The following is a 16,283-nucleotide window of genomic DNA, read 5'->3' as shown; positions in this document are numbered from 1 at the left end:
TAGCTTCACATGCTTTCGGTTTCAATCGGTTCAGTTCGGCTCATTACCGAAAACGAATGAGGCTTTCAAACATGTCAGGTTTTAATTCCTACGGTTCTAATTAGGTATTTTCTTCTCAAGCACTGCTGTGTTTAGATTTTCACAGTTCATGCTGGTATATTTAAATATAACAGTTGGTGTTAAATTGTAAGATGTTATTTCTTGAACAACAAAATTTTAAAGTTAATTAAAAATTCTGAATTATTTGAATAGTTTCTTTTTGATTATGTTAATTTTGGAAGTTCAGAGAGATTATTTTTTTAATTGAAAATTTGTTCCTTGTTTTGACACATGGTATAAAAAACTTCATCTCTTCTCTCCATTGATGCAATCATGTAATATTCATGGAAAAATAAAAATTCTCCTTAAGTTTTAATTTATATCTTTCATATTTTTCTATCATTGAGAAAAAATGTTTCTGTGAATTAACAGAAATGAATTGACCATATGATTTTGACTTGGAAAATTTTGAAACAGATAATCACGATATCAGTTTAAAATAAAAACAAAAAAGGCAAGCTTGTTTAAAAGACTTTGTTTTTTCCTGTTTCCCTAGCAACAAATTCGAATTTAATGAAACCTATAATTTGTGTCGAGGGGGCGTTCGGTGCTATGCGGTAGCTATTCGGTACCGAATTCAAACCGAATCATCGTTTACACTTATTGGAATTTGCTGAAAACAAAACGAACCGAACCGAAAGTGTGTGAAAGTAGCCTCTCGCTAGCAACGAATTGAAACCTGATGGAATTTATTAGAGTCAAGTGGGCGTTCAGTTCTATGCGGTTTCTATTCGGTACCGAATTCAAACCGAATTACCGTTTCACACTTATCGGAATTTGCCGAAAACGAAACAAACCGAATGAGTGTGAAACTAGCCTTATGGTCGACGGTCCGACGACGGCATTTACACACAAACGAAAACCAAGCTTCAAACGTAACAATATTCTCAGCTTGAAAGGAGAAGAAGAAGAAGAGAAAGATGGAGAAGAAACCTCATTTCAATCATCTTCATCATCTATTCCTCTATCCATTCGCAATCGCAAAAATGAATGTAATGAGGGAATAGGACAAAACTGAACATAAGAACTCCTATTCCCCAATTACATTAATTTTTATTGTTTATTCCTTAATTCTCTATCCATTCGCAATGGCAAAAATGAATGTAATGAGGGAATAGGACATTCTAAACATAATAATTCCTATTCCCCAATTACATTCATTTGTATTTTTTATTCCTCAATTTGTACAAAGGTTTGTACAAAAATGTGAGCAAATATGAAGGTTATAGATTCATCGATATCAATTGAGTACAAATACCATAATATTTATTGTTAATTAATATAAATTTGGTGTTTTGTATTGAACGACCTACCCAATTCATAACCTAAAATTTGAAAAACAAGGTTAAATTCCCACTAAATTTGAATACATTTTTGAAACATTTGAATTGACTTGCATTTAACGTTACACATTAACAATAACAAATTATTAATAAATTTTTAATAAATAAATTAGCCTACACAGATTCAGCTCACTAGAAAACAAAGTCATTGAATCAACTCCTATTTTATAGCACTTCTTTCCTTTAACTATTCACATTTGTTCACAACAAACAACTTGGTAAGGAATGATTAGAAACAGGGTTGCCAATCCTAAAAATGAATGTAAGGATGTTTTGAAATCGATAGGAAGAAGTGAAAATCGAACATTTTGATATATCGATAAAAAATGACCCACTCTGTCGCTGACCGCATCTGTCGGGAGGTGTAGAAATGAAAATCGACCGCATTTGTCGCCTCTTGACACGACAGATGCGGTCAGCTCAGGAATGTGACCCACTCTGTCGCTGACCGCATTTGTCGGGAGGTGCAGGAATGAAAATCGACCGCATTTGACGCCTCATGACACGACAATTGCGGTCAGCTCAGGAATGTGACCCACTCTGTCGCTGACCGCATTTGTCGGGATGTGCAGAAATGAAAATCGACCGCATTTGTCGCCTCTTGACACGACGAATGCGGTCACCTCAGGAATGTGACCCACTCTGTCGCTGACCGCATTTGTCGTTAGCCCAGTTTGTCGTCGGTCTCAAATGTGTATCGACCCACTTTGTCGTCGACCCACTTTTGTAGCATCCCTCAAGAAACGTTTACGACATTTTGAACCGCGCTAGTTTGAAATCTCTCGACGAAAAATGACTTTAGATTTAATCATTTTATAATACTTATATATATTTTTGTTTATTATTTAGAAGCTGATTATTATTTACAAGATAATTTCATTAGATCTAGTAATAGTTTACAAACATTTTTATTCAGCAAACGTGCGAGTCCCCTAATGAGAAGCAATAGTATTTTTTCCATCTTCAAATCAGACCAAAATTATTAAAAATCTGGTGTGGCGCACTAACACAACTTTCCTTGAAAATTCATCACCTGACGCTAGTGTTCCCGCGCATCTAGTCTACTATTCAAAGATTTGAGCCATCTGGTGACAGGGTAATAACGCTGGAGACACACATGAGGTCTGCTATCTCTTCATAGTGAATGATTTAATAGAATCAACAATAATTTGCAATTGAATAATCACATTTTCTCGAATTTAAAGCTTATTTTCAATTTTTGGTGAAAATGTTACTGAACATTAATTGTAGAGATTTTCATGCTCAATCTACTCCACTTGATTTTTTTCGTTTCAATTGTATCTGAAGCCTGATAATTGGGAATCTATCTGCATTGATGGGGCGAAGCTCCTGAAATTTTTACAGATATGGGACTTGTGGCAGTTGATAGAGCTTATTGATGACTATTTTAGGTATGAATTTGATCAAAATCGTTGGAGCCGTTTCCGAGAAAATCTTGAAAAACCCTGTTTTTGACAACATTCTCGCCATTTTGAATTGCATTTGATCGAAATTGTTCGTGTCGAATCCTTATAGTGAAAGGACCTTAAGTTCCAATTTTCAAGTCATTCCGTTAATTGGGAGATGAGATATCGTGTACACAGACGCACTTACACTCATACACACACACACACAAACAGACCAATACCCAAAAACTACTTTTTCGGACTCAGGGGACCTTGAAACGTATAGAAATTGGGGTACCTTAATTTTTTTCGGAAAGCAATACTTTCCTTACCTATGGAAATATGGCAAGGAAAGTAAAAAACAGGGCTTCGAAAATATTTCATAGACACAACAATAAGAAACTTCCTAAAAATATGAGAATACTATAAAATTCCTTCACAAATATAGGTTTTGAAACGTGGATTATAAAATAGTAAATAAAATAAGAACATTATTAAAAAAAAAAAAAACACTTCAAACTATTAACTTTACTTAATTAGGAAGCATTGTTTTCATGATTCTGACAGTTAAAGTGTATAATCGATTAGGAGGTATCATAAGAAATAACAATTAAACCCATAAAATACTTTAAAAACATTTCATTGCAATAAATTAATATCATATATAGTATATTACAAAATTTTATAAGATAATTATTTGAGTTTGTGTTTTTTTTCATTCGCGTGTTGTTTTTTATTTTGGGCGAAATTTGAAACAATTTCTTCGATATTAATTACGTTTCAAACGTCATTTTCAAAATCATAATTTACAACTGAGAAATGATACTATAAAACTGGTTTGATTGAATCAAAAGGAACACTAGAAATTGAAGACATAGTTCCAATATTATTGGAACCATAAATAAAATATTATAAAAAGAATTTCGATGGATGAAATATATTACTAAAGCTATTAAACCATCAAATGACAAGAATTAAGTTTGAAATATTAATATCATCAAACAAATTGTCTCAAATTTTCTCCATTAAATATTACGAATATAAAGAAATTGTTAAATTTCTAACAGTACAATTGTTATTAGTTCTCATTTATTTTACAATGCTATAAACCTATCGCATTTCAAATATGTATAATATATAAACGCATATAAATATCTCTATGAATTAGTTAAAAAACATAGTAATAATATCATTATTTTAGTTAATAATCAGAGGTACAGTTACAAATAATTACAATAAAGTAAATAATGTTATGCACATAATAATTTAAATTTTATTACTTACATAATGCAAAGCACAGGCAATTAAAATTTAAATACAATATACACAAAAGTTACATTAATGATGAAAAACACGAGGAGGATGAAAACTGATGACAAAATATGGCCAAACAAAAATTGAATCAGTGATATATAATGATAATTACGGAAACGATAAAAGGCAGAAAATGGGGAAATATATACACAAGGAAACACTGAACAATATCGGGACAACAAATAATTCTATAATTAGGCCTACATTGAAAAATGTTAAAAACTGAGTATTACTAAGTGTGATGTATTTTAGTTGTGATTCATTCTATTTAATTTGAGCAGAGGTGGCTGACTTTTTAAAATAATATATTTTCAATTTTAGGAGTGGAATCACGGGAATTTTTCAACCCTATTGTTCCAACATTAGGTGTTAATTGCACAAAAGCCAGTTAATTTTTAATTGTGATTAATTTAGGAGAACCAACCGGAAAAGCCTTCTTTTCGAAAAAGCCTTCTCTGATTTGGTCTCGTGAAATTAATCACGATTAAAATTTAAGCGGCTTTTGTGCAACCGGACACAGAGAGGAATAATCGTATATGTTCTGTTAAAATTACGAACAGGTTTCTGCTAATTCCCATTTTAAATAATTAAAAACCTTTTTGCCAATTTTTGGATGTTGAATCCTTTCAATGTATTTTTAAAGCATCGGAGCTTCATGATCAAATTCAAAAAACCTCAGAGATGAATCTGATCTATAATTAAATCGCTAATTGCAGAAAGGGAACATGCCCAACTTTTTTAAAAATTGTTTTTTTTTTTTCAAAAAATCAACTATTTAATGTAAGATACATTGTTTACTGTAGGAAGGATACATGTTCTACTGAAAGCATTGTAATGACGTCGTTTTGAATCTATCGTTTACTACAGGTTTAGATTCAGGTTTAAATAAATTTTTTCTCTCTCCTGTAAAATTATGAAAACTTGACATGTTCCCTTTCTGCAATTAGCGATTCAATTGATATCAATAATTTATATGTGATTCCATCAAAATATTTTTCATTTTCATAAGATAATTCGTGAATTTTAGTATTTTTCCAGACTATTTAGGATTAAAAAAGTATTTTTCCTTAGTAATATTTACTTCAAATATAATTGTCAGCACAATAAAAAGCTACCGGATTAAACAGAAAGATTCTCTCAGAGAGATTACAGAATCTATCAATGAAAACGAATATTAGTTTTGCACGTTTAATGATTATCTATGATTCTCTCTCACATACAAACTCTCTCTCTCTCTCACACACACACACACTCTCTCAATTTGGGGTTGTGTGACAGAGAGGACCAGGAGTCCTAACTCCGCCCTTAATAAAGGTAATCATTCAATTTAATTCTGTCTCAAACACTCTCTCCCTCACTCCATCACTCACTCTCTCTCTCTCTCTCTCTCTCTCTCTCTCTCTCTCTCTCTCTCTCACACACACACACACACACACACACACTCAATGACAACATATATTTTTTCACTTGCAATAAATTAATTTATTTTTTAAAAGCACTAAAGCACACACTTATGATTCGCTTCGCTTGCTGGCCCCTTATTAATTAATTAAATTAATCAACTCTAACTTTCAAAAGTTTTTTATAAGTAGTAATAAAATTCGAAGTTCTTGTATCCCAAACGCACTAGTTCGCTGGCGTAGTAGATATAATCACCACTCATCTGAAATGAAAAAAAAACAAATGTTAAATAGTTATTTGTGCAACTAGTGCGCAAAGTGACAGTTTGCTGCACCGAAAGAAACGTTTACGCACGAGCCATAGGCGAGGGCGGAATGGTTTGTTGAGTGCAGCAGAGGAACTTTGCGCACGTATTTCACATTAAGTTTTTCCTACAGTTACCATTGAATATGAAAAGTTGGTAATTATGGGTAAAATTGCCTGAAATGCATCAAATGTTTTTCTTTGTAATTTTATTATTGATAAAAACCTTAATCCTAAAATCCTAAAGTCCTCGTTGTCCTTGGTTATAATATATAATGTAATAATTAGCGCGTTGTGCTTGGTTGCACGTCTGCTCACTATAGCAGCCACAGCAGTCACTGTTACCAACTTCATTTTGATTTTGCTGCACTGTTGCTCCATATAACCTACTAAGTATTTTGCGTTGCCATGTTGCAAATCTGGAGTGCAGAAAAATTTTTCCCGCACTAGAGCGGAAAAGTGATTCTTTGCGTTCTGTAATCAGTGCAGCAATGGCCACTTTTCAACGTAACTGTAGGAAAAATAAATTAATTTATTGAAACAATATAAAAACAATATGAGACTGCCCACTAACGGTATGTTTACATCATTATTTTCTATTTGCATTTAACAATGCACAAATCAAATATATTATTAGAAAAGGAATAGACATGTTCATCTTCAGCGAGAGGTGTCTAACATAAAATAAACAACCAATAACAATAAATATATCACTGGAAAATTGCAAATTATAATTTTATATTAGTGAGTAGGTTTTTGATTTTGTATTAACATTTTTTAAATAAGTGCAATATTTCTCAAGTTTTTTATTGATTGTGATACATTCTGTGATTCATTTAGAGTATAAAATCAACCTTCAAAATTCAAAATTTTAAATCATCATTCCTGGACCGAAAATCAAATGACGAAGCAGTGTGTGATTACATAACCTTATCTTTTGGACAACATTAACATATTATCACAATTTTTGGAGAGAAATAGTACAGGCTCAGCCTAGTTTTTCCTCCAATGTCATAATTGTATTATGATTATAGTATTTTATACAATAAATGAAATAAATAGAGCAGCAATCTCTATATATAAAATTGAATGTCTGTCTGTTTGTTTGTTTGTTCCCTATAGACTCGAAAACTACTTGACAGAACGGCATGAAACTTTGGGAATATGTTGTGTGAATATTGGGGATGGTTTCTGACCAGAAATTTTAATAGGGAGACTAATAATAATTATATATTAATCCATTTTACAGACCTATGTTTTCGAAATTGTCGGCCGAGCGGCTAACGTAGAACGGGAAGATCATGTTGTGATAATATGATTTAGCATATGAACTTACCAGCTGTAATAAACACGTCACTCTGTGATAAAATTGTTCACTGGTATTAAAACGGTAGTTTTAAGCACATAGGAAGTCCTTATTGAGATGTAAATAATGAAAATATTGATTGTCAGATAAATTTCATGATTCACCAAATAAAGTCAAGTGTGACATGAGATACATTGACTTTTTGGCGGTACGAAGTTCGCCGGGTAAGCTAGTAAAAAATAAACAACAGCGATTGGACATACAAAAAAACCTGATGTCAAAAAAGTCTTCTCGAAGCATTTCGCTGAGATGGCACAAAATGTAAGTCTAGGCACACACCAGTTAGTCAAGACAAGACATGACCAGACACGTTTAGTCACAATACTTCGCATAGTTGCTTATGATGACATGTCTAATTGCAATGACTAATCACTGTGTGTTGCGACATAAGCAACTATGTGAAGTATTGTGACTAAACGTGTCTGATCATATCTTGACTAACTGATGTGCGCCTAGCCTATGATACAATACTTAACATGGTTGCTTATGAAGACATGTCTAATTGCAATGACTAATCAGTGTGAGTTGCGACATAAGCAACTATGTGTAGTATTGTGACTAAACGTGTCTGATCATATCTTGACTAACTGATGTGCGCCAGGCCTATGGTACAATACTTGACATAGTTGCTTATGAAGACATGTCTAATAGCAATGACTAATCAGTGTGAGTTGCGTCATAAGCAACTATGTGGAGTATTGTGACTAAACGTGTCTGATCATATCTTGACTAACTGATGTGCGCCTAGCCTATGGTACAATACTTAACATAGTTGCTTATGAAGACATGTCTAATTGCAATGACTAATCAGTGTGAGTTGCGTCATAAGCAACTATGTGGAGTATTGTGACTAAACGTGTCTGATCATATCTTGACTAACTGATGTGCGCCTAGCCTATGGTACAATACTTGACATAGTTGCTTATGAAGACATGTCTAATTCCAATGACTAATCAGTGTGAGTTGCGTCATAAGCAACTATGTGAAGTATTGTGACTAAACGTGTCTGATCATATCTTGACTAACTGATGTGCGCCTAGCCTATGGTACAATACTTAACATGGTTGCTTATGAAGACATGTCTAATTGCAATGACTAATCAGTGTGTGATGCGTCATAAGTAACTATGTGAAGTATTGTGACTAAACGTGTCTGATCATATCTTGACTAACTGATGTGCGCCTAGCCTATGGTACAATACTTAACATGGTTGCTTATGAAGACATGTCTAATTGCAATGACTAATCAGTGTGAGTTGCGTCACAATCAGCTATGTGAAGAATTGTGACTAAACGTGTCTGATCATGTCTTGTCTTGTCTTGACTAACTGGTGTATGCCTAGCATAAGACGAACGTGTGCAGCATGTTTGTTTATGATGCATGTTCAACCGTTAGTGGCCAGCCTTAAAGAAAGGGACTGGCTTATACTTGTAGGGGATAGGAAATTCACGAATGACGCATCATCACGTCTCAACTACTCAACTCATTAACTTGACATTTTGCATATTATAGATTTTCAATTTACCGAGGATGGTTATAAATGATACTGTATCCACTGGACTTTCTGGAGGCAACAGGAACTTGACGTACTAAAGTTCATACCCAGGTTTATTCTAGATCAAATGAGATCTTGATGAAGTGATTCTACCTACTTGTTATGAGTGGTGCAGTCTTGCTACAGTTCTTTTAAAAGTGCTGATTTTGCATTTTTCAATTTATCTAATCGTTTCTGTAGGTGCGAGTGAGCAGTTTCCAGTTCTTCGACTCTCGCCTGCGACTCTCGATACTGTAACAAAGATCGATACATCGATATTAGCGGATAGTCGATACAACGCTGAATTATTCTCGAGTGCATTCAACGATTTTTGTGTAGACGTTTTTCTTCAACAGCCCTACTTCGATTACCTGCAACTCTCGGCGCTGTAACAAAAATCGATATATCAACAATATCAAGTGGTCGATAATCGAAACATTGGAAGATTTCGATATATCGATAGTAATTACTAGTCGATAGTCGACAGATTGTTGAATATTGCAAAGGATGTAGAAATTATTTCTGGTACAGTAGTTTTGTTTCATTGGGGAAGCAACGTATTTTCAATAATAATTTATTGTTAAATAGTACGATTGTCGACTTAAACAAACATCAATAATCTCGTCTAACTGATAGTCGAACATTGCCAATCATTCAATAATTATTAATTTTATACACTTTATTTTTCTGATTCATGATGAAGAGAGAATTCTCTGTATTCAATCTATTTTCAATTTTTACATGCATCTTATCAAAGTGCTATAGTGAGGTCCACGTTATAATGGCAGTATTTGATTAACATTGGTGTTGCTATCCTTGTCTATCATTCCACAAAGCAGATAGCGCTATCCTTTTCTAGTTACACAACGTTTCCAGATTTTACACAATGTAGAAATATACATTCAACAAGTAAAAACATTTAATCTCAACTCAATTATGAAAACGTATGGGTTTGGTTAGGTTAGGTTAGGTTAGGTTAGGTTATATTTTTCTTGACGAATAAAATATAATTGATAATTTTGAACAAGGATGAACAGTTGATATCATCAGATATACCGGTAAATCTATATATAATCTACATAAACAATAAATCTACCGGTAAATCAGATATACCGGTAATCTATATTTCCCGGGCTGACAAACTATCTTCCATAGAAGGCAAGGCAGAGAATCGACAACACTGTTCTTCTATCTTTCTCCACTGCCATTATAACGTGGACCTCACTATAGTTGACTGAACATGGATTAACTGAGTAAATTAATTAATCTTCAAGTGAATAAGTGACAAAAATGAGACTCACTGTATTTAGGACAAACAAAAATGTTACAATTTTAATACAGATGATAGCTCAAGAAAGTAATGCATGTTATTTACAAAAGCAGACAATTTATGATCAAATATTAGATGGAAATAAATATTGGAAGTTACATTTGTTCATATGCTAATTAATGAATAATCATTATTAAACGAAAATCAAAATTAAATGCTGTAAATCATTGCTGTAAATGTTCATTGGATCGTTAACTATAGTGTCAGTTATTGTAAATTCCTCCATACGCCAGGATGTATTGTAATCTACATAAATTATGAAATCTAACTTAATATTTAATTATTATTAAACGAAAATCCAAATTAAATGCTGTAAATCACCCCGAAGACTTCTGCTACTGCAAATATTGTCAACAGGGTAAACAGCTAGATGGAAATTCGATGAGCGCTACTATTAAAAAATTGTTTGTCAGCCCGGGAATCGAACCCAGTACCTCCTAATTGCCGGTCAGGAATGCTTACCCTTACACCAAATTGACAATCTCTTGATAGAAGCAATTCCCGTGCTGACAAACAAATTTTGTATAGTACGAATTTCCATCTAGCTGTTTACCCTGTTGTCAATATTTGCAGTAGCAGAAGTCTTCGGGGTGATTTACAGCATTTAATTGGGATTTTCGTTTAATAATTATTAAATATTAAGTTAGATTTCATAGTTTATGTAGATTACAATATATCCTGGCGTACACAGTAATTCACAATAACTGACACTATAGTTAACGATCCAATGAGCATTTGACAAGGTATGAAGTGGAGAATGATTGGTTGATATTTGGATGAAATGCGCATTGGATTGGGATAATTGACCGAGTGAAGTGAGGTCTAAGATTCAAGTCGACGGTTTGGCATTTCTGTTAATGTTTAAATGTTTTTATGTTTATATGTTGCGCATTTACGGCGAAACGCGGAAATAGATTTTCATGAAATTTGACAGGTATGTTCCTTTTTTAATTGCGCGTCGACGTATATACAAGGTTTTTGGAAATTTTGTATTTCAAGGATAATATAAAAGGAAAAAGGAGCCTCCTTCATACGCCAATATTAAAGTAAAAATCAGACTATAGAATTATTCATCATAAATCAGCTGACAAGTGATTACACAGATGTGTGGAGAAGTCAGTCTATTGCTGTATTTCCATAAGTTCTATAGTTTCAATCAGGTACTTGTGGATGAGAATACTGCGTGAGGTCTACTGTTTACAGAACTACTAGTTTATGTAGATTACAATACATCCTGGCGTATACAGGAATTCACAATAACTGACACTATAGTTGACGATCCAATAAACATTTTACAAAGTATGAAGTGGAGAATGATTGGTTGATATTTGGATGAAATGCGCATTGGATTGGGATAATATAATATTGTGTTGTATCTACTTGAATCGGCCTACTCTCAACAGATAACCTTGCATTCTTGGTGAAGTATATTTAACGATATCCTTTCTTGTAAGAGTATATTTAACAATTCCATTTCTTTCAACACTACTGGAAAATTTATCAAGCTGAAACGAGTAAAAAAAGATATAGAAATTGTGTGAAAAGTGAGAAGGTTTTATTATACAGTAGTGGTACGTTGCAAATTATATCTAACATGCGTATTATCTTGTACAACATTAAATAAAATCTTTCAATTTATAGAAAAAATGTAGTTTCTCTCCTGATGTAAGTTCTTGAGAGAAAATTGAGTAGAAACAATTAAGGGACGGTTTCTGAGCTCGGGATTTGGCCAAGACCTAGACTTTAAACAGCTGGAGTCAGAAAATTGGCTCTCCGAAACGGGGCGTAGTCGCAGTCCACGTTTAGATTTAATTTCAAAAACTAGAAAGTTGAACACAAAATAAAATAAAGAGAAAATTGTGTAAAGTTACAGCTATTATGAATGATTTAATGTTTCATTTCGTCAAGGAAAAACGTTTCCAATTATAAAAATCTGGTGTGGCGCACTCACACAACTTTCCTTGCCGTTATGAAAATTGATCACCTGACGCTAGTGTTCCCGCGCATCTCAAATGATGGTGACATGGTGACAGGGCAATAACACTGGAGACACACGAGGTCTGCAATCTCTTCATAGTGAATCATTTAAAAGAATCAACAGTTGCCAACAGTTTGCAATTGGATAATCACATTTTCTCGAATTTCAAGCTTATTTTCAATTTTAGGTGGAAATGTTACTGGACATTAATTGTAGAGATTCTCATGTTCAATCTTTTCCACTCGAAATTTTTTGTTTAAAGTGTATCTGAAGCCTGATAATTTGAGAATCTAAAATCAAACTTTGCAGTGATGGAGCGGAACTCCTGAAATTTTTACAGATATGGAACTAGTGGCAGTTGATAGAGCGTATCAATGACTTTTCTAGGTATGAATTTGATCAAAATCATTGGAGTCGTTTCCGAGAAAATCACGAAAAACCCTGTTTTTGACAACATTTTCGCCATTTTAGCCGCAATCTTGTATCGCATTTCATCGAAATTGTTCGTGTCGGATCCTTATATTATTGTAAAGACCTTACGTTCCAAATTTCAAGCCATTCCGTTAATTGGGAGATGAGATATCGTGTACACAGACGCACATACACTCATACACACACACACACACACACACACACACACACACACACACACACACACACACATATACAGACCAATACCCAAAAACCACTTTTTTGGACTCAGGGGACCTTGAAACGTATAGAAATTGGGGTACCTTAATTTTTTTCGGAAAGCAATACTTTCCTTACCTATCGTAATAGGGCAAGGAAAGTAAAAATGGGAAAATAAAGATTATCATGAAAACTGCGACTACGCCCCGTTTCGGAAAGCCAATTTTCTGACTCCAGCTGTTTAAAGTCTAGGACTTAGCTGAATCCCGAGCTCGGAAACCGGCCCAGAAGGTATGATAAGAATGAAGAAAATTAATGTGAATGCAGTATTAGAAAAAGTCATAACATTAGAGAAAGTTATTATTATAAAGGAAAAATGAATGAGAGCGCAAAATTACATAAAATCATTGAGATTGAGAAAAAGGTTAACTTTTTCCTATACTTATTGTAAGAAAAATGTAAAAAATAGTTGAATCAACAGAATTATTTGGGATAAATTTGAAGCACGCACTATCATTTTATAATATTGAGATTAGAAATAAATAAATTAATAATTCATTTCCTAGTTGTATGAAAAGTAAAAGAAGATAAGTTGAAGTTATATAGTGAGGTCCACGTTATAATAAATTAATTAGTCTGATTATCTTGTTATCTAAATTCAACTTCTCTTCATCACTCAACTGTGATACTATAGTAGAAACGTCAAAATGTATTTATTGTTGTTGTTATTCTATTTGTTAATATTAACCATCATTACATGAGCATTGTGTATTATATATACTACTGTAGAAGTGTGTGACTTGAACTTATCGTTGTTAAGTTATATATTGTACAATATACTACATTCATAAAATGATTATGACTTTGAAGGAAAAACTAGGCTGAGCCTGTACTATTTCTCTCCAAAAATTTTGATAAAAAGTTAAAAGGTTGAGGTTACGTATCACACACTGCTTCGTCACTTGATTTTTGTCCAGGAATAATGATTTGAAGATTTAGAATTTTGAAGGTTGACATAATACTACAAATAAATCACAGAATGTATCACAATGAATAAAAAAATTAAGAAAAATTACAGTTATCGTTATATTGACGTTGTCTATGCTGTAAAGGCTTTTCGACAATAAAATTTCATTTATTCTATTTATTTATTTGATGGCAGTGGAGAAAGATAGAAGAACATCGTTGCCGATCCTCTGTCTTGTCAATGCCCTCTATAGACGGTACCTGATACAGGTTTATTGATGTAATATCAACAGTTCATTCTCGTTTAAAATAATGAATTATATTTTATTAAGCAAGAAATTATATTTTTCAATTATTTCATAATGAATTTTCATAATCAAGATGAAATATTTTGTTAATTAATCATCAATTCTACATTGTTAAAAGACGATCTGGCAACAGAGCAAAGCGAGAAAGAGATAGCGCTATCCGCTTTGTTGAATGATAGACAAGGATAGCAATACCATTGCTAATCAAACACTGCCATTATAACGTGGACCTCACTAAAGTCAGATAGAATTGAAACCTGTCAGAATTTATGTTATTTCCAAGGAATGATGAAAGTTAAAAATTGATCTCAATATAAAATTAATTAGATTAAACTAGTAGTGAAAAATTGTGAACACAACACACAAACACAATTCAACACACATAAAACAAAACACAAACTGCAGAAAAAACTCAAACAAAATAAAATCTAACGGCCAAACTTACAAAGATAGAAAAGCTACATTTCTTCTGAGTTCAGAAACTGGAAACAAAAAGGAATTCGACGAAAATAAATGCAATGAAATGAGTGATAAAACAGGAGAGAAGCAGAAAATACGAAGCGAAATTACGACAAAATAAAAATGTAAGAAGAAGATAGAAAACCACCAACAATTATAGAAATTACTAAGTTTGAAATACACATTTCAACTATGAAATAGAAAACCACCAACAATTATAGAAATTACTAAGTTTGAAATACACATTTCAACTATGAAATACGAAACGAGATACTAAGGGTCGGTTTCCGAGCTCGATATTTAGCTAAGTCCTAGACTTTAAACAGCTGGAGTCAGAAAATTGGTTTTCCAAAACGGGGAGTAGTCGCAGTCATTGTCATAGTCACGTTTGAATTAAATTTCGTAAAACCACAAAATTGAACACAAAATAAAATAAAGAGAAAATAGTGTAAAGTTTCAGCTATTTTGAATTATTTAGGAATGTCTAATTTCGTCAGGGAAAAACGTTTCCAATTATAGAAATGAGAAAATAAAAACTGCGACTACTGTTAAAAAAGCTGCGACTACGCCCCGTTTTGGAAAGCCAATATTCTGACTCCAGCTGCTTAAAGTCTAGAACTTAGCTAAATCATAGAGAAACAATAGCATAAGTAGATATGCCATGGTATAGGGCGTTTATGTCGCAACTTTTACTGTTATCTCAAGTCGATAGTTCATGTAATTCTTTCCCGTGAAGCTTTATGACGCTGGTAGTCTCTCATATTGAACAGTGGACAGTGAACAGTGGTGGAAAATGGCCGGTCTCAGGCATTTGGGTCGTTGTGCATTAAATGTGAATAGATGCCTTCTAAAAACAAATACATGTTTACCGATAGCTACAAAAGTATCACAAAAATTCATTCATTACCGATTGAATGAACCCACACTACTAACATCATCCATTCAGAGAGTTAGTACGCCGAACCGATGTTACGCCCATGGTCCACCCCTGGATCTGCCTCAGATCAGGGAAAGAGTCAACTTGGTGCTTAAGTTGTACGATAAAATTGACCCAGTCAAGCTCACTGCCGACTCGCATTTCATTAATGACTAGTGATTAGAAGTGATTAGACTCACTTGATCACGTAGAGATTATAATGGCCATGGAAGATGAGTTTGGGTTTGAAATACCAGATGTGGATGCCGAGAAACTGTTAAAGCCTTCAGATATCGTACAGTACATAGGCGACAAGCATGATATCTACGAATAAACTTGGTAGCCTAAAAGATTATCATTCGTAGATTTGCTTTCACCTGGTAGGAATATACATACATTGAATAAAATTTAGGATTACAAATCTAGGATACCATCTTCGAGTTGTAAAACAAAGTTTTTGTTTTGTAAAAAAATGTCAGAAATTGATTCAAGAGAGCAACTTGCTCTATCGAAGACTTTATTACTTCTGTTTCTTTCCAATATGTTAGCTGTAATGGTTATTATGAAAGAAAATGTGTTGAAACCGATTGTATATTATTTCAATGAAAAGTTGTTGCTATTTTAATATTGTGCCGTTCATACACTCTCACCCCAACAAAACAGTAAAGTTCAACAATAATCGACAGTAATCGGCTTGAGATAACAGTAAAAGTTGCGACATAAACGCCCTACACCATGGGATATCTACTTACGCTATTGTTTCTCTATGGCTAAATCCCGAGCTCGGTAAACGGCCCTTGTTTAAAAAATATCCTAATAAGATAGAACGACTTGAAATGATTATCACCTAACCACTTATTCATAAAAAATACAAATAAATGTGATATAATTGAAATGGTAATAGGTATATGATAATTAAAGAGTTAGGTA

General features: G+C 33.3%; 1 protein-coding gene across 6 annotated transcripts in view; it reads right to left on the bottom strand.

The window, feature by feature from the left end:
* Positions 1-5,746: 5,746 nt before the first annotated feature.
* LOC111052070 (leucine-rich repeat flightless-interacting protein 2) overlaps positions 5,747-16,283 on the bottom strand; it is an 88,129-nt gene continuing 77,592 nt past the window's right edge. For 5 of the 6 annotated variants that reach the window (XM_039440551.1, XM_039440552.1, XM_039440553.1 and 2 more), the window contains exons 10-11: positions 8,885-9,018; positions 5,747-5,825 (exon numbers count right to left, since the gene is read on the bottom strand). In XM_039440551.1, the coding sequence (XP_039296485.1) occupies positions 8,908-9,018 (111 nt within the window). In that variant the 3' untranslated portion in view covers positions 5,747-5,825; positions 8,885-8,907. Of the gene's footprint in view, positions 5,826-8,884; positions 9,019-14,423; positions 14,461-16,283 lie in introns of all 6 variants that reach the window. The other variant, XR_005572861.1, reaches the window with a different exon arrangement.

This window comes from Nilaparvata lugens, chromosome 14 (genome assembly GCF_014356525.2).
Source record: "Nilaparvata lugens isolate BPH chromosome 14, ASM1435652v1, whole genome shotgun sequence".
NCBI lineage: Eukaryota > Metazoa > Arthropoda > Insecta > Hemiptera > Delphacidae > Nilaparvata > Nilaparvata lugens.
The sequence above is the reverse complement of the archived record's forward strand: the minus strand, read 5'-3'. Positions and strand labels throughout refer to the sequence as shown.